The 16826-nt window shown below is 44.2% G+C and overlaps 1 protein-coding gene across 1 annotated transcript in view; it reads left to right on the forward strand.

The window, feature by feature from the left end:
• The first annotated feature begins 272 nt into the window (after positions 1-272).
• MFHAS1 (multifunctional ROCO family signaling regulator 1) overlaps positions 273-16826 on the forward strand; it is a 137895-nt gene continuing 121341 nt past the window's right edge. The window contains exon 1 of the mRNA XM_007957112.1: positions 273-3270. Within this exon, the coding sequence (XP_007955303.1) occupies positions 273-3270 (2998 nt within the window). The remainder of the gene's footprint in view (positions 3271-16826) is intronic.

The raw sequence follows: 16826 nt of genomic DNA on the forward strand, positions 1-16826 counted from the left end.
AATGCGAGCTGCACCCCCAGCCGGTCGCCGCTGCCTCCCGCTGCGCCGTGTGCTCGGCGCCCCCCGGAGTTGCTTGCGTTGCCGCCGCCCCCCAACTGCTGGCGCCCGGCCGCTGGCTGCGCTAGGACCCACAACCGCCGGCCGCCGAGGGCTGGTGGGAAGGGAGGAGCAGGAACCAGAGGGCCCGGGAGACGGGCGCCAGCCCAGGCGCAGCGCGGCATGTAGCTGCGGGCTCCCGCGCCCGCTTGAGGGTGTCGGCCCGGGGCCCCGCCATGGCTGGAAAGGACAGTGGGAACCTAAAGACGGTGAGACTGTGGCGGGACGCCGCCCTGCGCGCCAGGAAGCTGAGGAGCAACCTGCGCCAGCTCACCCTCAGCGCGTCGGGGGGCTGCCCTGGGGCCGGCGCCGACCAGCTCGACTCCCCTGAAGCTCCCCAGCTCATTCTGCCGGCCAACATTGGGGACATTGAGGTGCTGAACCTGGGGAACAACGGCCTGGAGGAGGTGCCCGATGGGCTGGGGTCGGCGCTGGGCAGCCTGCGCGTTCTAGTTCTGCGCAGAAACCATTTCACTCGGCTGCCCCCGGCGGTGGCCGAGCTGGGCCACCACCTCACAGAGCTGGACGTGAGCCACAACCGGCTCACCGGCCTGGGTGCAGAGGTGGTGAGTGCCATGCGGGAGCTGCGGAAGCTCAATCTCAGCCACAACCAGCTGCCCTCCCTGCCCGCCCAGCTGGGCGCCCTCGTGCACCTGGAGGAGCTAGATGTCAGCTTTAACCGGCTGGCGCACCTGCCTGACTCCCTCTCCTGCCTCCACCGTCTGCGCACCCTGGACGTGGACCACAACCAGCTCACTGCCTTTCCCCAGCAGTTGCTGCAGCTGGCAGCCCTGGAGGAGCTGGATGTGTCCAGCAACCGGCTGCGGGGCCTACCTGAGGATATCAGTGCCCTGCGTGCCCTCAAGATCCTCTGGCTGAGCGGGGCTGAACTTGGCACCCTGCCCATCGGCTTCTGTGAGCTGGCCAGCCTGGAGAGCCTTATGCTAGACAACAACGGGCTTCACGCTCTGCCCGCCCAGTTCAGCAGCCTACAAAGGCTCAAAATGCTCAACCTCTCTTCCAACCTCTTTGAGGAGTTCCCTGCTGCACTGCTGCCGCTGGCTGGTCTGGAGGAACTCTACCTTAGTCGCAACCAGCTTACCTCAGTGCCATCCCTTATCTCAGGCCTGGGCCGGCTTCTCACTCTGTGGCTGGATAATAACCGGATCCGCTACCTACCAGATACCATTGTGGAACTGACAGGCCTGGAGGAGCTAGTGCTGCAAGGGAACCAGATTGCTGTGCTTCCGGACAACTTTGGGCAGCTCTCCCGGGTGGGCTTGTGGAAGATCAAGGACAACCCGCTGATTCAGCCCCCCTACGAGGTCTGCATGAAGGGCATCCCCTACATCGCAGCCTACCAGAAGGAGCTGGCTCATTCCCAGCCGGCAGTACAGCCTCGCCTCAAGCTGCTCCTGATGGGTCATAAGGCTGCAGGAAAAACCTTGCTCCGTCACTGCCTCACTGAGGAGAGATTGGAGGGAAACCAGGGCGGAGGGGACAAAGAGAAGAGTTACCCACCTTCACCTCCTCCCACGAGCAAGGGCATTGAGGTGACTAGTTGGACAGCTGATGCTTCCCGGGGCCTGCGGTTCATCGTGTATGACTTAGCTGGTGATGAAAGTTATGAGGTGATCCAGCCCTTCTTCCTTTCCCCAGGGGCACTTTATGTGCTAGTGGTCAATTTGGCCACCTATGAGCCATGCTGCTTTCCCACCACTGTGGGCTCCTTCTTGCATAGGGTAGGGGCCCGGGTGCCCCATGCCGTGGTATGTATCGTGGGCACGCATGCAGACTTGTGTGGGGAGCGGGAACTGGAGGAAAAGTGCCTGGACATTCACCGCCAGATCTCCCTGCAGGAGAAGCACGATGCAGAAGGGCTCAGCCACCTGGCCCAGGTGGTAGATGAGGCACTGGCCGGGGACTTTGAGCTGCGCTCTGCCAGCCCCCATGCAGCCTACTATGGCGTTTCAGACAAGAACCTTCGGCGACGCAAGGCCCATTTTCAGTATCTGCTCAACCACCGTCTGCAGATCCTCTCCCCTGTGTTGCCTGTTAGTTGCAAGGACCCTCGCCAATTGCAACGCCTGCGGGACAAGCTGCTGTCAGTAGCTGAGCACAGGGAAATCTTCCCCAACTTACATAGAGTACTGCCTCGATCCTGGCAGGTGCTGGAGGAACTACATTTCCAGCCACCCCAGGCACAGCGACTTTGGCTGAGCTGGTGGGACTCAGCACGTCTGGGCCTGCAGGCAGGTCTGACGGAGGACCGGCTTCAGAGTGCCCTTTCCTACTTGCATGAGAGTGGCAAGCTGCTCTACTTTGAGGACAGCCCGGCCCTCAAGGAGCATGTCTTCCACAACCTGACCCGCCTCATTGACATCCTTAATGTCTTTTTCCAGAGGGATGCTTCCTTACTGCTGCATAAGCTGCTCCTGGGGAACAGTGGAGATGGGGAGGCGGATGGGGAGAGCTTACCCCTGATGGCACTGCCTGCCCCTAGCCAGGATCTGCTCCGGGCCACGCAGCTTCATCATTATGTGGAAGGCTTTCTGCTGCATGGGCTCTTGCCTGCCCATATCATTCGGTTGCTGCTTAAGCCTCATGTCCAGGCCCAGCAAGACTTGCAGCTACTGCTGGAGCTACTAGAGAAGATGGGACTCTGTTACTGCCTCAATAAACCCAAGGGCAAGCCTTTGAATGGGTCCACAGCCTGGTACAAGTTTCCGTGCTATGTACAGAACGAAGTGCCCCATGCAGAGGCCTGGATTAATGGGACCAACTTGGCTGGGCAGTCTTTTGTGGCTGAGCAGTTGCAAATTGAATATAGTTTTCCCTTTACCTTTCCACCTGGGTTGTTTGCACGCTACAGCGTCCAGATCAACAGCCACGTGGTGCACAGATCAGATGGCAAATTCCAGATCTTTGCATATAGAGGGAAAGTACCTGTGGTGGTGAGTTACAGACCTGCTAAGGGGGGCTTGCAGCCAGATACTTTGTCAATTGCCAGCCATGCATCATTACCAAATATATGGACAGCATGGCAAGCTATAACCCCCTTGGTAGAGGAACTGAATGTCCTACTGCAGGAATGGCCTGGACTGCACTACACCGTGCATATCCTCTGTTCCAAGTGCCTTAAGAGAGGGTCGCCCAATCCGCACGCTTTTCCAGGTAAGTGGGGAGAGGAACATTGTTCTGTGGTGTGCTTTAAGATGTGTTTGTGACATTTGTATCTAATTTGGCAGAATGATTAACATCAAAGTTTCCCCAGGAAAGATTTTCAAGGTAAATGCAGGAAGATTTGGCAGCAAGTGGAAGGCAGTAAGTGTGTGAGCAGTATGAAATATAGTTGCAAGTATCATACACTTCTCATAGAAGGGCTCACACTTCCAAAGTAGGTTCCAGTCTGGATCTCCTTTTCCCTCTGCCTAATTTAGCCCACATTTCATGGAAGAAAATATCAGGTAGTTGAACAGAATCTGGACAGTGTCTGATGTTAGCTTGCTGCTGAGCCTGGGCTGTAATGTACATTAGGCACATCTTGGAGGCGTACTTGGAGTTTTCAGTGTCCATTATAGTATTCTTTTGTTTAGATTCGGAGTGCAATCATAAAGTGAAAATTATTGCTTACTTAAGAAATTCTAGAGAAGAACGTTTTCGTAATCTGGGTGTATGATGGTTGAACAAAGGCAGACATTTCAGGCTATAATCCATGACTAATTCTGGGATTGCTGTTTCACCCAGTACACGCTAGGGTCTGAAAGATCAATGGCTTAAATCTCAGGGGATTTTTCTTGGGTATTTTCTGGTAATTTTGAGTTTTTCAGATTATCTTAAAGTTTGTCTTTTGGGACGTGTTTACAGGCTACAGGCTAAACCTTTTTGACTGTTTTGGAAGGGATGGAAGGGACAAAAAGCTGACATGAGTTTTCTCTTCTGGGGAGTGTTTTTCAGCAAATTTTTTCTTTTTCTGTTTTTTTTTTTTTTTTTTTTACACCATTGTAGGTAAATGAGAATTCCAGGGCTAGTTGTCTGGCATTTTTTTAAGACTGGTTAATTGGTAACAGAAAAGTCTTTGGTTGGCGATGTGTCCATTTCCTCATCCTTTATAGCTTTTTAAAGTAACTCTGATTTTTGTGAAACAGGATTGACTAACAACATTCCAAGTGCCCTGACCACAAACCAAACGATAATATCATTGCTGGTATCATTGCTAGTTTCTTGCCTCAGTCCCCACCTCTAGAGTACATTCAGGGGTGATGAAATAGAAGACTGGCATGCCACTCAGATCTTTGTCCTATTCTGAATGCCAACAAAATGCAGCTTGTAATGGTATCAGGAAGAAATGGAATACCAATATTTCCAAAGGTGACATCTTTCCGTTGCCCTAGATCTAGGCTGAGTTTAATTCTTCAGCTTGAAAAAAACTCCATATTTAGTTACCAGTCAACTGAACCATCCATTCTGTATGATTATCTGGTATCTTGCCACACACTGTTACTGAGTAACTCTTCAGTTTGTTTGATATTTGCCATTGTATTCTATTCACAGAAGCAAAATGTGCCTTTTTGTGTCACTAAATTGAATAAAGTGGTTGAGGTTACATATTTGCATGGTAGTTTGTTGAAGGAGTCTCCTAAACCCAGCTCTTAATCCAAAAATGGAGCAGGAATAGAATTAATGTTATTAACCACAAAGGGAAAGAAATAAGTTATTGAACAAGAGCTGTGATGAGGAATTCCAAGAACTTTGAGAAGTAAACAGTGAGGCTGGATTTTTTCCCCTAACTTCAGGTCTTTTATTTTTTATTTTTTAACAGCCATTAATTCCACTAACAAGTTTGTACTAAGATACAGAAACAAGCTCTTTCACTTGTATTGCTTTGCGTATTTGCTTTTCAAATGAGGTGTACCTGGTTTGCCATCCAGGCTGTAAGGAAGATTTCTTTTTCCCAATATGAAAGCAAATGAGGGGTTAGAAAGTTGTAAAATTCTCTTATATGTTGAATAGGAGTAATAATTAGTTTTTACAGTGCAGAGTATATACTTAATTCTTATTTATGGGCAGAAAAATAGTTTATCTCTTTTGCTTTGTTTAGAAGTGTACTTCTCCCAAAAGTAGCAAAGGGCACAGAGTTGTGGGGAAAAGAACATATTGTAGTACTTTTTACATTAAGTTAAGATGAGAGGGGAAAAAACGCATTTTACTCTGACATTTTTCTGTGATAGCCATCATTTGCTACTGTCATATTTCTCAAAGACTTGGTAAGAGCTGAGATAATAAAAAGCTGGAAGGCTATACAGGAACAGAATTATAATGTTGCATGTTTGTTAAATTAGAACATACATTAATAATACATCGGGTCTCAGGATTATTAAAATACTTTTTAATTCAGCAGGAACATTTGAATCTATTGGTAACCCTTTGTCTTTAGGAAGTCATTTGGTTTTTTAGAAACTTTTAAAACTGGTTATTATTTATACATTTATTGAAGTGTTAAGTTCTTCTGTAAACTGTATCAAAAATTATTAAATTTTTCAGCTTTAGGATATTAAAATTAGAGCAAATAGCAAATTACTATCTCCCTTGATTTTATACTGGACCAAAAAAACCAACCCAAATCAAACCACTGCTGTTGATTCTGACACTTAGCAACCCTATATGGCAGAGTGTGTAGAACTGCCCCATAGGGCTTCCAAGGCTATAAATCTTTCTGGAAGCAGAATGCCACATCTTCCTCCTGCTGAGCAGCTGGTGAGTTCAAACTGTGGACCTTGCCATTATCAGCAGAGTGCTTTAACCATTGTGCCTCAGGGCTCATATACAGAACAAAGGTGAATTTGAATTAATACCTTTTTAAAAATGTTTTTATGTGAAAAGAGATAAGTGTATTTGGTTCTGTTTTATTTAATTTTCTGCAATGAGCAGCATAGTATAGTTGGCCTGGGAAGTGTAACGCTAGATTTCGCTTTTCTTGTTTTGGTTTACATAAGAAATGGAATATTTTGGAAAGTCCTCAGCCACCAACCACTTGGTTTTAAAAGTTCCTATTAAAAAGATTTAATTACTTTGTCAGAGACTGCTGTCTTACTTAAGATGAATGAGTTGAGGGAAAGAAAGGATATTCTTCGGGAAAATCGAGGAGGCCTGTAATGAAAACTAAAAGTCAATTGTGTAGCTAAAATTCTTTGTCTGCTTTCTGCAAATCATGACAGTACTGCCAAGCGTCTAATAACCAGGCTGCCCTTTCTTTTACCTTTTCTCCTCCTTTTTACTTGGTAGTATGCTCTTATCCTATGGAGTCCCTGAGTGGTGCAAATGGGTTGAACACAGTACCTACTAATGGAAAGGTTGGTGGTTCAGAGGCACCTTGGAACAAAGACCTGACAATCATTTGATTCTTGAAAACCCTGTGTCTAGTTTTTGGTTTATGCTTCTGTTTTAGAGCAAGTTCTTTCTTGTGGGATATTTATTTATGCTTTTGTTCTATTTCACCACTATGAGATCTAAGCCAGAAAAGTTGAATACTCCTGAGGTTGAATGATGTATTTATATTGAGTGTATTGCAAAGGCTAGAACACAGGCTTACAGTAAGATTCTAAACCAGTTAACCAGTTGCTGTTGAGTTGATTCCAACTCATGGTGACTGCATATGTGTCAGAGTGGAACTGTGTCCCCGTAGGGTTTTTAACAGCTGTCTTTATTTTGGGAGGGGGTGGGGATGTAGATTGCCAGGCTTTTCTTCTCAGGCACTTCTGTGTGGGTTTGACCCACCAACCTTTTAGTTAGCTGCAAACTGCATTAACTGTACCACTTAGGGATTCCCAGCCAGATTCTAGTGATTTCATATTTAATTGATTGAGTGCTGTATGTTTTTAAATGAGAAGAGTATATCTTATTAGGTGAATTGGGCTTGCATTGAATGTGATTTTTCATGAAATATCCTACTTCCCAAATTATTTAAAGCTCGTTTTTAAGAATAAGTAGAAGCAACTCACATCAGTTGACAGAAGTTTTCTTTCAATTTAGGTTTTCATTTCTTCATTAACTTATTGCCTTTCCACATCTTCCCAGCCAAGAGCCTCTTGCCCTTTAATTTCATGAGCACTCAGTGACTTCTTGGGCAACCCAGCATATTTTGCTTTGTTCTGTTAGTGTTATGTATGTCATTATATATCTACTAGATTTTTCACTTGCTTTGTCCAAGCAAGAGACAAGCCTTAGCTATTGTAGCCTCTGTGAAAGATTCTCAGATGTTTGCTTAATGACTGTGTTTGGGTTTTTGTGAGAAATACCTTTTTTTCTTTACTGTTGACATACTCTGTCAAATTTCCATGTAGTACTTCATGTAATGATAACTCTGCTTTGTTCTGTTTCCCAACTTCCATCCCCCTCCCCAAATGTTCCTCTAGTGTTCCAATTATGGCTGTATTACCGGACTTTCCCTTGAATGGGTCCTTCAGTTTGACCACTGAAGCAAAGCAAAAATTCTTGCCTTATTATATTTAAGTTTTAGAATTGTTGGGATTTCAGCATGACCTAGTTGTTTGGACGAAATTAGTCATTGTTTTTCATTTCATAAAGGTTATTAAACATCTTTTAAGTTTAACTTTATTTATATTGATGCTTCCTGGCTTTTCATTTTGTAGACAGCCCTCTTTGAACTCCCTTGGCTTTGTTTCATATAAAAATCGAAATATTAATCATGCAGTGAGAGAAATAAATACTGTACAGAATTCAAAGACTAGAAAGGCCTTTGGCATGTTCAAATTATTTTAGGATGCCTAGGTATCTCTTCTTTAAACTCTGAAATGGAATCTCAAGTCCATCCCTGTACAAGTAGTTTAGAATTACTTAGAGAAAGTATTTTTTCTTTGTTATAGACATTTTTTGTTACACCCTGCTTCATGCTTCTGTTACTCCCCGGTCCCACCTAGTTGCCATTAAGTCAGTTCTTATTCATGGTGAGCCCATGTGTTGCAGAGTAATTCTCTCTATAGGGTTTTCAAGGCTGGACCTTTTGAAAACAGAGCATCAGGGCTTTCTTCTGAGGCAAATCTGGATGGATTCAAGCTGCCAACATTTTGTTAGTAAAAACAAACTAAATGGTTGTCATCCAGCTGATTCAGAGCACTTACCAATCTGTACTACCCAGGGACTCCTACTCCTCGGTGGTGGTTAGGTGCCATCAAGTCAGCTCTTAACTCATAGTGGCCCTGTGCACAACAGAATGAAACACCATCTGGTCCTACACTATCTTCCCACTCCTTGCTATGCTTAAGCCCATTGTCACAGCCACTGTGTCAATCCATCTCACGGAGTATCTTCCCTTTTTTTGCTGACCCTCTACTTTACCTAACATGATATCCTTATTACTCCCCAGTGTACCTAACCTATTTAATTCTTACTGATTTACTTCATCTTAACACCTAAAATATTTATAGGGATGGGGTTTACTTCACAGGGTTGTTTGAGGAGTAGGTGAGAAAATGTGTTGAGGAAAACAGTTATTCTCCCTCAGCCTCAAGAAACATGAGGGACTTTTGTTACATTCTCCATTGCACAGGCGAAGAGGGCATGGGGGTGGGGTGAGACAGGTATTGGAGTGAACACCATTTCCAGTTGCTTTCTCCATCTACTCATGTTTTTTTCCATGGGAGTCTGTCTTAATGAAAAGCCTGACCATCCATCCATTAAGCCTTCCCCCCCAACCCCAAACCAGGGGCAGCTGTACGACTGGTCTCTTGCCCTCTCCAGTTTCTTGCAGTGTTGGTGTTCCTGTGCCCAAGGTGGAGAGTTTCTTTGTGTTTCCAGCAGGATTTTGAACTAGTTCATTCTTGTTTGACTCCCTGCTGAGAATTTGCATTTCCACCTCAGATATACTGAACCAAAATCTACATTTTAATAAGATCCCCAGGTAATTTTTAGACATATGTAAGAATGACTTCGGGATCTTGTTCAAATGTAGATTCCAATTCAGTATAGCTAGAGTAGAGATGTAAATTCTTAGCAGGGGCTCAAACTGGGGTAAACTGGTTTGAAGTCCTAGTTTCTAGGCTCTGTGGAAAGCTACCAGGTAGGGTCTCCCTGGGATAGGCTCAGCCAACTCTTCTTCCTGCTTCACCTTCTCTTGCCTGCAAAACACACTGCTGGGTAGTTATCAAGCTGTCCTTCCTCTGGAGGCTAGTTCACTCATTGGGGAGGGGTTAGGAGGCCCCATTTTGGCCTACATTTCCATTAATGAAGCTTTGCTGTTGATCAAGCTGACCCTCTGGTCCTTGTTTGGCGCCTCCTGTCTGCTCAGTCAGTAGAACCCAAAGTGATTGATAGGCATCTCATACAACCACAGAATGAATATTTGTCTTTATGAATCTAGGAAGACCCTCTCTTATGTAAGGTAGGCCAACATTATTGTACAGTTAAATACTTTCTTCTCTGAATGCTGATGTTTGAGGTGATGGCACAATACTCCTTGGGCAGTGTCTCCCGCATGGCTGAACAGAAGGTGCTGTGTGTAGACAGGCTATGCTTAAAGAACTCATTGTAATGTTTCATAATTGATTCTTTACAAAATGTGGTTTTGTTTGTGTGTGATGTACTTTATCTTAAAGTGTGTGCTTAAATGGATATAATTGCCCCACATGATATTTTTTGTACCTGTATTCCTGCTCACAAGTCCCCTAGAGCCAGGAATGGGAGGGAGCAGGAAAGGCCAGGGACCTCCAGAGCAGCAGGATCTCCAGGTAAAAAGGGGCGGGAGGCAAGGTTAGGTCCCAAGCCCCCTAGAGCCAGGAAGGGGAGGGAGCGGGTGAGGCTGGGGACCTGTGGAGCGGCAGGATATCCAGGTACAAAAGGGCAGGATTCAAGGCTAGGCCTCAAGCCCCCTAGAGCCAGGAAAGTGAGGGAGCAGGGAGGCCAGGGACCTCTAGAGTGGCAGGATATCCGGATAAAAAGGGATGGGAGGCAAGACTAGGCCCAAGGCCCCCTAGAGCCAGGAAAGGGAGGGAGTGGCCAGGGACCACAAAGTAGCAGGTTCCAGGTAGGAATTAGGTGAGGGGAGGGCGCAGAGGTTTCCAACAGCTAAGGGTGACAAACTTGTCTGTCAGTTTGTCATCCTGTGGGGCTTGTACGTTTCTGTGAGGTTTGAGGCTGTGCCACTGGTGTTTCAGACACCAGTAGAGTTGCTCATGGTACACAGGTTTCAACGCAGCTTACAGACTAAGAGAGATTAGGAAGAAGGAGGAGGCCATCCACTTCTCAAAAATCGGCCAGGGAAAACCTTATGAATAGCAGAGAAACACTGTCTGATGCATTACTGGGCAACTTTATCAATAGCTCGGAAACATTGTTTGATAGAGTGCAGGAAGACGAGTCCCTTGGGTCAAAAGGCACTCAAAATAGGACTGGGAAAGAGCTGCCTCATCAGACTAAAGCCACCCGTAATGATATGGATAAAGTAAGTCTTTCAGGACCTCCGTGTGCTGACATGGCATGACTCAAATTGAGGAGAAACAGCTGCAAACATCCATTAATATTCAGAACATGGAATGTACGAAGAATGAATCTAGGAAAATTGGAAGTTGTCTAAAATTAAATGGAATGCATAAAGATTGACATCCTAGGCATCAGTGAGCTGGTTTTGGCCATTTTGAATCAGACAACCATGTGATCTACTATGCCGGGAATGACAAATTGAAGAGGAATGGTGTAGCATTCATCATGACAAAGGATGTTTCAAGATCTGTCCTAAAGTACAATGCTGTCAGTGATAGGATTATATCCATACGCATACAAGGAAGACCCATTAATACTACTGTTATTCAAATTTACGCACCAACCACCAAAACCAAAGATAAGGAAGTTGAAAATTTTTATCAATTTCTGCAGTCTGAAATTGACCAAACATGCAATCAAGACGTGTTGCTTATCGCTGGTGATTTGAATGCAAAAGTTGGAAACAGAAGAATCACTGGTAGTTGGAAAGTTTGGCCTTGGTGACAGAAGTAATGCTGGAGATCGCATGATAGAATATTGCAAGACCAATGACTTACTCATTGCAAATACCTTTTTTCAACAATACATATGGCAGCTATACACACATATATAGTCAGACAGAGTACACAGGAATCAGATTGACTACATCTGTGGCAAGAGGCGATGGAAAAGCTCAGTATCTTCAGCCAAAACCAGACCAGGAGCTGATTGTGGAACAGACCATCAACTGCTCATATACAAGTTCAACTTGAAGACAATTGAAACAGTCCATGAGAGCCAAAATATGACCTTGGATATATCCCTCCTGAATTTAGAGATCATTTAAAGAATAGATTTGATGCATTGAACACCATTGACTGAAAACTAGAATTGTGGGATGACATCAAGAGCATCATCCATGAAGAAAGCAAGAGGTCATTAAAAAGACGAGAAAGAAAGAAAAGACCAAAATGGATGTCAGAAGAGACTCTGAAACGCCCTTGAGCGAAGAGTAGCTAAAGCAAATAGAAGAAATTACAAGATAAAAGAGTTGAACAGAAGATTTCAAAGAGCAGCTTGAGCAAAGCCAATTACTATAATGAATTGTGCAAAGACGTAGAGTCAGAAAACCAAAAGGGAAGAACATGCTTGGCATTTCTCAAGCAGAAAGAACTGAGGAAAAAATTTAAGTCTTCAGTTGCAATATTGAAAGATTCTATGGCCAAAATACTGAATGATGCAGGAAGTATCAAAAGAAGATGGAAGGAATACACAGAATCACTGTACCTAAAAGAACTGGTCGCTCTTCATCCATTTCAGGAGGTGGCATATGTTCAAGAACCAATGGTACTGAAGGAAGAAGTTGAAGCTGCACTGAAAGAATTGGTGAAGAACAAGATTCCAGTAATTGATGGAATACCCATTGAGATGTTTCAACAAATGGATGCCCTGCTGGAGGCACTCACTTGGTTATGCCAAGAGATTTGGAAGGCAGCTACCTAGTCAACTGCCTGGAAGAGATCCACATTTGTACCCATTCCAAAGAAAGGTGATCTCACAGAATGGGGAAATTATCGAACAATATTGTTAATATCGCATGCAAATAAAATCTTACTGAAGATAATTCAAAAATGGTTGTAACAGTATATTGACAGAGAACTTCCAGAGGTGCAAGCTGGATTCAGAAGAGGACATGGAATGAGGGATATCATTACAGATGTCAGATGGATCTTGGCTCAAAGCAAAGAATACCAGAAAGATGTTTACTTGTGTTTTATTTACTATGCAAAAGCATTGGATTGTGTGGATCGTAACAAACTGTGGATAACATTGAGAAGAATGGGAATTCTAGGACACTTAATTGTACTCATAAGGGACTTGTACATAGACCAGGAGGCTGTGGTTCGAACAGAAAAAAAGGGAACACTGCATGGTTTAAAATCAGGAAGCGAGTGCGTCAGGGTTGTGTCCTTTCCCTATACTTATTCAATCTGTGTGCTGAGCACATAATCCGAGAAGCTGGACTATATGAAGAAAAGCATGGCATCAGGATTGGAGGAAGAATCATTAACAACCTGTGATACGCTGATGACACAACTTTGCTTGGTAAAAGTGAGGATGACTTGAAGTACTTACTGATGAAGATTGAAGAATACAGTCGGCAGTATGGATTACATCTTAATATAAACAAAACAACAATCCTCACAACTGGTCCTATAAGCAACATTACAATAAATGGAGAAAAGACTGAAATTGTCAAACACTTCACATTACTTGGTTCTATAATTGACACCAATGGAAGCATCAGTCAGGACATCAGACGACTTATAGCACTGGGCAAATCAGCTGCAAAGGACTTCTTTCAAGTACTGAAGAGCAAAAATGTCTCCTTGAGGACTAAGGTACACCTGACACAAGCCATGATATTTTCAGTCTCCTCATATGCCTGTGAGAGCTGGACAATGAATAAGGAAGACCGAAGAAGAATTGATGCTTTTGAGCTGTGGTGTTGATGAATAATGCTGTAAGTACCATCAACTGCTAAAAGAACTAACAGGTCTGTCCTAGAGGAAGTGCAGCCAGAATGCTCCTCGGAGGCGAGAACGGCCAGACTTCATCTCACATACTTTGGTCATGTTGTCAGAAGGGACCATTCCTTGGGGAAGGATGTCATGCTTGGTAAGGTGGAGGGTTGGCGAAGGAGGGGAAGTCCCTCAACGAGATGGATTGACATGATGGCAGTGGCGATGGGCTCAAGTGTAGCAAGAATCATGGAGCTGGCTCAGGACCGGGCAGTGTTTCATTCTGCTGTGCATAGGGTTGCTATGAGTTGGAGACGAGTCGGCAGCACCTAACAACAACACATTCCTGCTTTCTTTGTCTATCTGCTAACTCTTACTGAAATGGGGGAGCAGTAGGCAAGGGGCAGCTTATCAGGATGGCAGACTGTATGGGGTATAGGAGCTGGCCTTGGAAAACCCTCTGCTTGGCCTCACATTTGCGTTCCTGGAATCTGTCCCATAGCCTAAGTTCCATTGCTCTTCCTTTCTCACCACTCCTAATCCTTCTTTGACATTTACCCTATAAGACAGAAAGCATGGATTTAAGGAGAGTGAATGTAATAGTGGAGATGGGATGGGTACCGGAATGAAGATGCTTTCAATGGTTTCTACCAGCTCTTTTGTCTTCTTGCGGGTAATGCTTCTTTCAGAAGCTCTGAACAGGGTTAAGGTTGCTGGTTTAAGTATGTGGAAGACCTTGGAAGAGCTAGTGGTTGTAGTGTGGGAAATGGTCCTGTATGTACTCTGTATTATAATGTTAATTAACGTGGATAATAGCTCCAAGATATCATTGCCAGCAGGGCTGAATGATTTTGGGGAGGGAGGATGGGACAGTTTTAGTTATTTTTATTTTTGACATTGAATGCTTGAAAACATTTTCTCATTTTCCTCTCTTTAGTATAGTCTCCTAGGAGAGAATACTGGTGCCATGTTTCTTAAACAGTAAATTAGTGAAATGCTATCAGCAGATTTTTTTTAATTTAGCTATACATTTATAGGGGAGCTCTGGTGGCATTGTGCCTAAGGCACTTGACTGCTAACCAGAAGGCTGGCGGTTCAAACCCACCAGCCACTCCTTGGAAGGAAGGTTGGGCAATCTACTTCCATAGTGATACTGCCTTGGCAACCCAAGGAGGGATCGCTATGACTCAGGGCCAGCTTGACGGCACACCACCACCACAACAACAACATACATTTATAGAAGGCAAAGAATAAAAAAGATAAAAATTGGAGTGGGGAAAAAATGTGGGGTGGGATAGGATGGAAGCACTGGTTGGGGATGGATTTGCCGGGACATTGTGGCCTCAGGAAGGAACTTTCTTGCTCTAGACAAAGCCAGAGGTTCACTATAGGCAGAGCTTCACTGGGTGCCTTGGGCTCCCAGTCTGTTTCAACTGTTCTCTTCACTTCTGCAAGGCTGGCAGTTCAAACCCACCAGCCACTCCATGGAAGGAAAGTTGGGCAATCTATTTCTGGAGTGATACTGCCTCGGAAACCCATGGAAAGGTGGCTATGAGTCAGGTCTGACTTGATGGCACGCAACAACAACAGCAACATCTTCACTTCTGCAAATCTGTGCACAAATGATTTGGAAGAAGTGCAGGGAGGAAAGGAAAATTGGAGTTAAGACAGAACTATTTTTTGGAGGTTTCTGTTTTGCATATGCTATTCTGCTTGTTGGGTGGTGTGGCTTAGTGCATCAAGGGCTTCCTGAGGCAAGGAGCAGATTAGGTTGGTGGCTTTCTTCCTGGGGTGAATTGACTTGGAATCCTCTGGCAACTTTCCTTCTAAGGCACAATCTAAGAATAGTAGGGCTCTTTAGGTTGGGCTTGAGATTCCATGTTGTCTTCTTTCAACATTGTTGTGATGGGATCTTCTTAGAAGCTCTGGTGACACAGTGGTTAAATGCATTGGGCTGCTAACCAAAAGGTTGGCAGTTTGAACCCAACAGCTGCTCTGTGGGAGAGAGATGACGCAATCTGCTTCCTTAGAGATTTGCAGCCTTGGAAACTCTATGAAGCACTTCTTATCTGTCCTATAGGGTCACTATGAGTCAGAATTGACTTGATGGCAGTGGGTTTGGTTTGTTTAATGGGATCTTTTTACTTAGTGTTTCTGAGGACAGAAAGTGGGACATCAGTCTCTGTGCTCTTTTCTGTGGCATATGTAATTTAATGGGGAGTCGATATACATGGAGCACAGTAAAAGCACATAGCAAAAACAGTGGTTGTTCAGTGCTGGTAGTCTCTTGCAGCTTCTTTGTATAAGACTTGGGTTTGATTCTCAGTGCACCTTCTGTGCAGTCACCACTCATCTGTCTGCCGAGGCTTGCATGTTGGTATAAAGCTGAAAAGGTTTCAACAGAACTTCCAGATTAAGATGGACTGGGAAGTAAGTTCTGGCAATCTGCTTCTGAAATCGGCTGGTGAAAACCCTACGGATCACAGTGGTCCAGCCCTCAGTCAATTGTGGGGATGGTGCAGGACCAGGCAGTGTTTTGCTTTCTTGTGTATAGTGTCAATATGAGTTGGGGGCTGACTTCAAGCAGTTAACAACAATAAGAGAGCAAAAATAAATACCATGTAATTGCTATCCTCTGCATAGAACTTTCTTCACGTACATATATTTTTTAAAACGTTTTATTATGATTTCCATGAAAGTTTATTGAGCAAATCAGTTTTCCAATCAAAAATTCCTGCACATTTTATTTCATGTCACTGATTGCAGTCTCCTCAATGTAACATCACTCATCCCATTACCTCCCTCTTTTGCTCCTCTCCATTCCTCCTTCTCTCCTAACCCTTCCTGCCTTCTGAATGAACTTTGTCCTTTTGCAAATGCTGCCCTTTTGATCTCAAATGGTTGTTATAAGGAGTGTGAACCTTCCTGGTGCTACTGTTTATCTTGTAGAGTTGTCTAGCTTCTGGAATGGTTGGCAAGACCATAGGCAGATAAGAGGGTAAGAGAGTGGGATGGCAATGGTACAAAAGTAAGTCATTATTGAAGTAGACAAGTGTACAACAAGTTTATTACTTTGATTCTGTCATCACTCACTATTGAATACCTGCTGCATGCAGAAGTCCTCACTGAACTGGGAGTTTTAGGAGAATAAAATAAAATGGCCTTGGCCATGGTGACTGAGCTCTGGAACGTTGCTTGATGTAATTGTTGATTCTGTAATATATGGATCTGACCACATATGGAGGAAATCATTTGCATGTTTGAGTAATTACTGAAAAAAAAACTGGTTTTTGATTTTTCCAGCAAAAAAGTATAATGGTACTAAGAAAAACTGGCTTCAACTTTGAATTTGCTGGACGTATAGATGATTATGTGGAAAACAATGCCCATATCATTCCTTTCATATGTTTTTCAGTTTTGATTATTTGTTTGCAATAAGTCTCAGGTAGATCTTAAGAGGAGGCCTGGAAAAGAAAAGGCGTTGTATCTGAGGATTTCAAAAAACTTCCAAAGTGAATCATTTTTTTGAGGGGAGAGGAGGATTCCTTCTCTCCAGGAAACTTTCCATTTCTGGGAGTCATTTATGGACTTTCTTCCACTTGGAGAGTGATTGAAGTCATCAGTCGTTTCTGACCACCAAAGATGATATGAAACAGACTCCAAAGACAGTATAAATTAAATTGAGTGCTGCAATAGTAAAAATATATGGCTACTACTTACAGATTTCTTTTT

Source organism: Orycteropus afer, unplaced genomic scaffold (assembly GCF_000298275.1).
Source record: "Orycteropus afer afer isolate SDZICR_OR568_19922 unplaced genomic scaffold, OryAfe1.0 scaffold00706, whole genome shotgun sequence".
In the NCBI taxonomy this organism is placed as follows: domain Eukaryota; kingdom Metazoa; phylum Chordata; class Mammalia; order Tubulidentata; family Orycteropodidae; genus Orycteropus; species Orycteropus afer.